Source organism: Elephantulus edwardii, unplaced genomic scaffold, assembly GCF_000299155.1.
Source record: "Elephantulus edwardii isolate Elephantulus edwardi_28Jun2011 unplaced genomic scaffold, EleEdw1.0 scaffold00049, whole genome shotgun sequence".
In the NCBI taxonomy this organism is placed as follows: Eukaryota; Metazoa; Chordata; class Mammalia; order Macroscelidea; family Macroscelididae; genus Elephantulus; species Elephantulus edwardii.
In genome coordinates, this window is record NW_006399799.1 from 6,149,969 (window position 1) to 6,159,516 (window position 9,548).

The 9,548-nt window shown below is 42.8% G+C and overlaps 1 protein-coding gene across 2 annotated transcripts in view; it reads right to left on the minus strand.

Moving 5' to 3' along the window:
* Window positions 1-5,740: 5,740 nt before the first annotated feature.
* The window catches only part of OSCP1 (organic solute carrier partner 1), a 48,047-nt gene continuing 44,239 nt past the window's right edge, over window positions 5,741-9,548 (minus strand). The window contains exons 8-10 of one of the 2 annotated variants that reach the window (XM_006886454.1): window positions 7,877-8,016; window positions 6,296-6,359; window positions 5,741-6,086 (exon numbers count right to left, since the gene is read on the minus strand). In XM_006886454.1, coding sequence (XP_006886516.1) covers window positions 5,970-6,086; window positions 6,296-6,359; window positions 7,877-8,016 — 321 coding nt within the window. In that variant the 3' untranslated portion in view covers window positions 5,741-5,969. The remainder of the gene's footprint in view (window positions 6,087-6,295; window positions 6,360-7,876; window positions 8,017-9,548) is intronic. The other variant, XM_006886453.1, reaches the window with a different exon arrangement.

Below are 9,548 nucleotides of genomic sequence, written 5' to 3' on the forward strand. Positions count from 1 at the left end.
GCTTTGTCTAACATACTTTGGACATGTTGTAAGGAGAGACTGGTCCTTGGAGAAGGACATCATGCTTGGGAGGGTGGAGGGACGGCGCAGGAGGGGAAGGCCCTCTATGAGGTGGACTGATTCAGTGACTGGGATAATCCAGATGGGAGTGTCAGGGACAGTGCAATTGGCACAGGACAGAGCAGAGTTTAGGGCTGTTGTACATTGGGTCGCTATGAGTCGCAAGCGACTGACAGCTTAGCTGTACAGATCGCTAAAGACTATGCCAGCAGAGCCTCGCTGAGGAAGGGACCAGGGAAAAGAAAAATAAAGTAGAAAATATGAGAAACCTCTTAAAAAGGATCCAAACAGGGATAATAGTGATGTAGAGGGTGCTTTGGTGGCTTAGCCCACAAGGAGTTGTGCTGCTAACCTGAAGACAGAACCTCTCTGGTGGTTCAAATCCACCACTGTTCTACAGGAGCAAGGTCGGTAATCTCTTCCTCTCCCCATGGTTTGGGCAAATCAGGAATTCTGTGAACTCTGGTAGGAGGATAACTTCTTCCCACAATGTGAATTAAAGGCCAGTTATTCTGTCTCTGATCCTTGTGTGCTACTACGTAGGCCTGTGATTTAACTTAGTTGTTCTCAGACTTTAAATTGGCAGCATGTGATTCAAATCAGCAGTTAACACTGTCATGGGGTCAACATCATGCAGGGAGGAGGTGGTGGGTGCAGATGTTCTTTCCTTGTTTCCTGTTGTTGTGTGCCGTGTCACTGCAACTCATAGAGACCCACTATGTACAATAGCTCTGAACCCAGTCCTGTCCTGAGTCAAACTGACTCAGACACACTCTCCCTCACTATCCTGGTTACTGTGTCAATCCATCTCATCCAGGGTCTTCCTCTCCTGTGCTGTCCCTCCACCCTTCCAAGCATGATGTCCTTCTCCAAAGAGTGGTCTCTCCTGGCCATATGCCCAAAGTATGTACCTTTCCTTAATTTTGGGCTGTTTTCTGATGATTCTCCAGCCTCCTTCAATTCTGAGTTTTCCAATGCCAGGATGGGTTTCAGTATTTGCAGTAAAAACAAAACAAAATCCCGATTAGTGCAAGGCCCACTTGAGTTAAAACTCATTTCAGATGCCTTGACTCTCTGTTCTCTTTAGCTGGCTCTTTCGTGGTTCTAATTATCAGAGGATCACGGACTGAGAGGCAGAGTAGATGCCCAGAGCATCAACTCCAAGTTACCACCAGTGCCAAGGTCCCTTCATAACAGTCTGTGGGCATCCCCTAACCTCTGCCCAAACAACTCACTTCTTTACAAATTGATTTCTCCTATCAGGAAGTTCTGAGTAAACTCTACTACCCATGGAACCAAGTTCACCTCCATCGGGTGGGGTGTGTGTGTGGAGGGTGGAGAAAGTCTTCTTTGCAATATATTTAATTTTAAAAGTAAAGGTACTAAAAAAAAGTAAAATGACTGCTTTTAGATATCTTAAATGTGATATGATGTGGAACATCTCAGTGAAAGGGAGCTTACAGCGAGATGGGGGCAGAGATTTGTGAATTAATAACCGAAGTAAACACAGAAGTTACTCAAATAAAGTAACCTCTGGAAATAAAGTGATGCAGAACATTTCCTAGAAGAATGCAAACACACTAGCACTGCAGGGTGCCTACAACACTGAGTCAGCGATGGCGTGAGAGTAAGGAATAGGGTGAGGGTGAAAAATGGAGTGAGGGTGAGATAAGCTGAGGGTGAGGAGTGGGGAGAAAAAGCTAGGGATGAAATAAGGATCAAGTATTTCCTGTATATTCTCTGGGAACTGACTTGCTCATTTTGAAAGACTTTAAAAATTTTATTATAGTAGAATACATATAATATAGTAAAACATTTGCCATTTTAATGTTTACAATTTAGTGACATTAATTACATTCATTATATTGTGCAACCATCACCACTGCTTCCAAATTCTTTATTACCCTTATTGCAAACTCAATGCCGCTTAAGCAATGTGTCCCCAGTTGCCCCTCTTCCCACTCCCCCATGGTGACAACTAGTAAAATTTTGTCTCTGTAATTGCCTCTTCTAGATATTTCATCTAAATGGGAATACTGATGGAATTATACTTCAATGATTACATCGAAGGGGCAACTCTCCATCAGAAACCACTGCAGGAATGAGAGGAGGAGATCAGAAAGGCATGGCTGACTAGGCTAACGGTCAAGAATTTGAAGAAGGGTGTTTAGCAGAGCCAAGAGTTTCCAAAAAGTTAAGGAAAATGCGGATGAGGAAAGCCTATTTGGTCTACTAAAGTTGGGACTTGGAGAATCAGAGTGCAGTGATGGAAGCATAGGAGTGCTAAGGAAGCGGGCAGATGAGGCAGCCCCAGGAGTGCAACATATGGTCCACATGGCTGAGAATACAGAGGACACACAATAGCTGGACAATTGAAGATAAGGAGAAGGCAGGCTAGGAGCAGCAGACTAAGGTGTGGGGGGAGCCGTTTATATGGGAGGAGACCTCAGTAATCATTTGAGGAACAGGTGGCTGGGGTGACTTAAAGGATGAGTATGAACAGAGGCTACTTTGAGGTAGATTGGGGATGAGAGAAAGCACACAGAGCAAGCAGAATCTTCCTGTCACTTTTAAGTTAATCTGAGAGACTTTCAGGACATCCAAACGTTGAATTAAATATCCCTGACTGACACAAAGGCCTCTCCTTGGAAACCTGCTGACTCCCAACATTTTAAAGCCAAGACAAAGAATTCTATAAAGAGGCAGAATGAATGGAGGCTAACACTTTAGCACTTAGGAGGCTTGGGCTCTACTCTCCTTCTGCTGGGCTTGAGAAGATAGTGTGATGGACCTCATTAGGCCTAATGCAATTTGAATTTCAGTAGTTTGGGGAACTTAACAGAGATGGTAGTTATTTTGGGCAGCAGAGTCCCTGCTGGTCATAAACAAAAATAATTTAGATTGTGTGTGGAGGGCCAGAATAATTTCCACTGGATCTTGGAATGCATGGTACACTCTCAACTGCAAGGAAGTAAGCTATGATCTGAAAATTTACTTTACACTAAAGCAAGCAATTTTGTCAGGAAGATTCCTTGCCAGATCCTTTGTAAACACTTCTGACTCCCTCTACTGTTGGCTGACCAGGAATTTAGCCACTAAAAAGTTTACCTAGGACATAATTTAAAGGAGTAGAAATAGATAAAAAGTTGTATTAAATTTCAGGTCTTAATTTGGGTTTTTAAGACTAGATATTATGCTATATATATATTAATATGCATTTCTTTGTGGTTTTCTGTTACTTGAGTTGGTGCAAGGGACAAAGTACAGCTTGGCTTAAGACTGGATAAAAACCAGATAATAGTAGAGGAGGGCATGTGATCTAGTTTAGATATGAGGATCTCTAGAACCCGGTTATCATGCTGAATTTTGTTTCTCCTTTATAAGGATCTAGACATATGGGGGGAAAAGTGAATTTTACCTTTAAAAACCGCTAAGACTAATCTGAAGACCACATAAAATAACCTACCTCCCCCTAAGAGAACTGAGAGCTAATTAAATTTTTCCCTTTTCCCCCCTGTCCTTACTCTCTATTTATTACATCATTCCTCTAGGAGCCATTAAAATATTTTTGTTTTAAAGGCTTTTTCTGGAACTCTGTTTTGCAAAACACACAGGACATTCTAAGATTCTGATAAGAACAAGATTAGAACAGTTTGCATCTCACTTGAGAAGAGGCTAGAGCCACAGAAGAGGTGGAGGCAAGCAGACATAACTGAAAGAATAAGACACATGGGATTGGGGACAGCATGAGTCAACATCTCAATTCTTGGCCCCACCTGAAGGAGGACGTTGTTGTTGTTAGATGCTATCAAGTCGGCTCTTAGAGTGGGACAACCTACAACAGAACCGACTTTGCCTCACTCTGTGCCACCTCATAACTTCTGCTGTGCTTAAGCCCAGTGGTCCTAGTCCATGTGCTGATCCACTTGTTGAATGTATTCCCATATCCTTTCCAGACTTTCTACTTTTCCAAGGACAGGTCCCTCCTGATAACATGTTTAAAGTATGTGAGACGAGGTCACACCATTCCTGCTCGTTCTGAGGACACAGTAATCTGTAAACTCAACAAATTGATTTTTTTCTGCCTGGTTAAGCTGGATTTGTAGTAGTCATTCATTCCTATCTTCTTTCTTCTTTTCCTCCTCCCAACTCTGATATATATTTTCTCTGGATGCTCTGAACAACCATGCAAATAAACTTGTTTTTCTTAATGTTTGTCCAAGTCCACTGACATGAAACTTAAGATTGCCTCATCCCAGAGCTGCCTTACCAGAGATTTGAATCTTGTTTGTTTACAGAGAAGATGACAGGTTTGAAAGCACTGGTCGGCATTGCTCTGAGATAGGTAAACGGAGGAGGCTGCTGCTTTCTGGCAATTCATGGCCTACTTCCAAGGCCCCAGGACCTGCTCAGAGCAGAAAGTGAGGTTCAAGTTTGTCACAAGGCAATGTGAGCCAGATTCAAAATAGGAAAGAGCCTTTGTCTCCAATCACACCACTCCAACTGCTTAAAATGGACCAAATAACAGAAGGCACTTTGCAAGCCTGTAATAGCTATTCGATAGCATACTATGCTTCCTCTCCTCAAGAGACCTTTGGAGGGGGGTTCTTTGAAAGTAAGTGAGCATAACCTTATTGAGTAGGAAGCAACTTAAGCCTATTCAGAGATTTCCCTTTCTGTATTCAAATCTTTTGCTTCAGGCTGGCCAGAGGGCCACTTCTCTGGCCCTCACATTCCTGAGCTATTACGTTTGCTTCCACTCTTCCCAGGATGAGATGGGATAAAGTGGATCCTGTAATCGGCCCACCTCAAGAGATGAACAGGCCACCTCAGTTTTTCTCCTAACCTCTGCTACTCTGAATGTTCCTTCTGTAAGACTGAATGGACTCTGACCTCTGGTGGCCCTGAACCTGCCTGTAACTTAATCCCAGCAGGGAACGAGTGGTTGAGGGCTGCCTCTTCTTCCTGAAACTAAATGGGATGCCCTGGCCTTACATATTTTAAGTGGATCCCAATTAGACTTGCATTCTGCCTTGCAAAGGGAACTAGCTCAGCTGGTCCATGTCAGGGGTAGTGGCACACCACACATATCTTCCCATGCACTCAACCTAAGGCTCTGCCAGGTGACTGAGGGTGAAGGAGGGAGACTGGTGTCAGAGCACATGATGCTGTTATCTTCAGAAGGCAAGGAGGCGAAGTGACAAAGGAAGACAGAGGGTAAGAAGTACATGTCATGCTGAAAAGGAAGACATTGTCTTGTTACAAGTTTCTGTATGGAATAAGCCCAAATTCTCATGGAGGCTGATGTGCAGAGAAAGGACACCCACATGCACTCTCTGGGGCCACCAGACCGCTCACTGTCACAGCTTTGCCTACTTTCCCTCTCTGAAGAGACGACCCTCTTGTGTGCCAGGGAGTCAAGGACAATCTAAACTGTGTCCAAACTGTTTGACACAACTACCCTTCCCACATATTTCAAACCTACATATGAAGCAGAACATGTCCCAGATTGCTCTCTTGTATCTGTTTTAATTTACCACCCTCTGTGTGATGGGAGAGCCCCACAGGAAAGCTGCAGTGTGGCAACTGGAGTGTCCTTTCACTGACTCCAGCCCTTAAGCTCACAGTCCAGGAGGCTTAAGATAGTTGCCAGAAGATTAGGGAGAAAAATGGGAAAGGCCCAGCTTCAAAGCCAGAATCTATTTTGCTGAAAATATATGTGTGCCTTCAAAAGACTGTGCTTCCCAACAGACACTTACACTGTTCACAACAACGTAAACAAGAACAGGAGGTAATGGCTTCACTTGGTAGAAAACTAGCAGCATCATTTAGGACCCTGGGGCCTTCCCCAGGAGTGGTCAGCAGACAGCCTGTCCCAAGCCGGCTGAGGGGGAGCCCGGCCAGCCCCACTACAACTCATCCATCATGGCGAGCAAGTCATCTCCTTTGTTGGTGCTCTGTCGTGGCTGCTCTGTGATCTCAAACTCCCCCATGATCCGAGTCAGCTCTTCTCTCCTTTGCTGGTCCTGTTAGAGAAACGAGAGGTGAAAGGGAAGGAGGAGGCTGTGTGGGCAGATTGCCTCTTTGTGCAGAAGGTAATATATGTTCCATCACTGAAATACATTTCAGAGCCTCAATTGTTTGGCAGGTAAGTATAGTTACATGCAGTGTAGGTTAGAGTGTAAGTTGGAGGAGGAGGACCAAGATTTGGCAGTGGGAAATCCCTCGCATGTACCTGGGTAGCTTGTATGTTGATAACTTCATAGGATAACTCTTCTGGCCTGGTTAAAGCTGCTTGTCTGGGTGAGATGGTAAAGAAAAGGATCACAGGTTAGGCAAGGCTTTCTCCCTGCTAGCCTGACAAACCAGCTCTTGCTAATGAATGAAACAATTTCTTTAAATATTTTGCCTTATCTTTTGCCATCTCCCTTTAACTTTTCACTCCATTCCCAACTAATGCACCTTAAACTCTGGAAAGCCAAATTCTCCGGTATCTCTGTGCCTTTGTACACACTGAACTCTGCCAAGAAAGCTTTCCCCCTTTCTCTGCTTGGCAAACTTTAAGACAGAGCTCAATGCAAATTCTAATCTGTCTATGCAAATCCAGGCAATGCCTTCACTTAGGGTATCTGTGATTCTAACTGAAATAAGAGATTCTAACTGAAATAAGACAGGTATATGTTTATTCTTCCACTAAGCTGGGGGTTTTCTGAAGACAAGGTCTAGGTGTTACACTCCATCTTTGTATTCCTACGATTTACCATGATACATAAAAACCTATTTTGTGGGGAGCTCTGGTGGCCTAATGGCAAGAAGCTGCACTGCAATCCCAGAGATATGTGGTTCAAATCCACCAGATGCTCAGCCGGAGAAGGAGGGGCCCAGTCAGATCCAATTTGATGGTACACACACACATAAAACAACAAAAAAAATTAAAAACCCCTATTTTGTTTCATAATCAGGGAAAAAGAAGGTAACCTCAACTCCAAATATTTGGTTGTATTGAAAATCACATGAGATAATGAATTCAGAAATGCTGTGTAATCACAAAGCACTTATGTATCTTCTAGTTTTGGATATGATATGGTTAATTGTTCAGCTATTAACCAAAAGGTTGGCATTTCAAATCTCAGAAATGTACCTCCTTGGTGAGTTCTGGTGGCCTAATGGCAAGAAGCTGCACTGCAATCCCAGATGTGCGTGGTTCAAATCCACAATCTCCTCCTGTACCAGTCAGATCTTATTTGATGGTACGTACACACACACACACACACACACACACACACACACACACACATTTTTTTTTAAAAAAAAAAGTACCTCCAAAAGATCACAGCCACTGAAAACCACAGTTCTTCTCTGAAACCTGTGGGATCAACTCAGTAGCAACTGGTTTAGTTTAGTTCTGGTCTAATCAAGATCTGACTTCCCTCTGGTTTCGAGTACCCTTATTTTTTTGAGAGTTAAATAGTAAAGATAGACTTATTAGAAAGTTATGTCCTTAAAGGGACAGACCTCCCTCCTTGAAAGGAAATATGGAGAAGAGAGGCCCAAACTTTTCTTAATATGCTTGGTTCCCAACACCTGTTTAGATCTGCTCTGTTACGTAAAAAAAGTTAGAACTCTTCTGTGACTGTGAATAAGTCTTACAGTTTCCAGCAATTTAATGCTGGCTAACTATCCTTTAACCAACTATATTATTAAATTTGCTGGTATTTAATTTATGTCTTTTACATCTGCACTTCTAAGAGTCACTGAAGGTCATATTTTGATTTTCAGATATATCTTTTTTTAAAACAACAAGTTTAAAACCTACTCCTCTTCTTCATCAGTAGTAAAGAGATTCAGACGGAATCCTGGCTCAGGGCCACTGGGGTTCTTACACTCCATTCCTCCCATCAGCCGGGCCAAGAAGTTCAGCTCTTCTTTAGCAAGAGGGTTGGGAGTAATACTTTCCTACAGAAACAATTTGATTACTTTTAGCCACATGAAGGAGATTACATTTCCACCCAAGACCCTGGAGACCCAGGGCAGTATTACAAAACAAAGTAAAACAATTACTGTTCAAATTATTTCTGGGAAGAAAGGGATCCAAATAAAGCAGAATAGGCTTAATCAAAAGAAAAACAACCCGTATACTACTAAGCAGAGAGACAACAAACCAGAGACTTTCATACTTCCAAGATGACTAGAAGGCCTTAGGGATGCACATTTCTTCTCAAATGACCGACCTCCTTGGAGGAGGAGAACAAGGCTGCTTCTTCAGAGTCAATCCAGTTTACTTCCTCTGTGTAGATGGGCTGTTGTTATATGCTGTCACATCTACTACAATTCACAATGACCCTGTCAACGATGACTCTGAATCTTGTACTATCCTAAGCCAACTTGTTTCTGACACACCTGCCCCTATTGCCACAGTCACTGTGTCAATACATCTGATCCAGGATCATCTTCTCTTGCACTGACCCTCTATCCTTCCAAGCATGATGTCCTTTTCCAAGGACCAGTGCCTCTTAACAACATGCCCAAAATATGTGAGATGGAATCTCAAAATCCTAGCCTCCAAGAAGCAACTTGGTTTCACCCTCTCTAGGATACACTGTTCTCTTGGCAGTCCATGTGCAAGACTCTTATCCAACACAGCAATGCAAAGGCTTTGATTCTTCTTCTGTTATAATTTTTCACTGTTCATCTCTTAGATGCATAGCAAACAATTGCCCTGTATCAGGCACACTTTAGACTGACACTGGTGCTATTTAGCACTCTGGAAAGGTCCTTAACAGCAGCTTATCCCAATGCAACTTGTCTTTTGATTTCCTGATTTTTGAATCCCAGAGTGTTGATTCTGGATCTGCGCAAGATGACATTGTTAACAACCTCATTCTTTTCTCTACCTGTCAAGATATTGCCTGTTGGTTGTAGCTTTGTTTTCTTGATGTTGAGATGTCACTCATATTGAAGACTACAGTCCTTGACCTTCTGCAGCAAATATTTCAAGTCCTCCTCAGTTATGGTGAGAAAGGTTGTTTTACCTGCATAATGCAGGCTGTTTGAGTCTTCTTCTAATCCTGATGCCATATTCTTCTATATAAATAAAATCTAGACTTCTAAATAATCTTTTCCACAAAGAGACTGAAAAGATATGGAGAAAGGAGACATCCCTGACACATTCCTTTCTTTATTTCGAACCATGCAGTGTTCCATTGTTCTGTTAGGACAACAGCTTCCTGGTCTAGGTATAGGTTTTATACAAGCACAATTAAGTGTTTCGGGATTATCATTCTTCTTCTTCTTTTTTAAATTTAGGTTGTGTATTTTTAATTTCAATGAACATCTACAGAGATTTTGGGATTCCATTCATTCATTGTTGCACCCTTCTCCCCACACAAACCCCTCCCTCCTCCCCCCCATTTGCTCCTCTCCTTGAAAAGCAAAAGAAAAACTCCCTCATTGGTACACAATCCCGCCCCCCCCGCACCTCCCCAAAC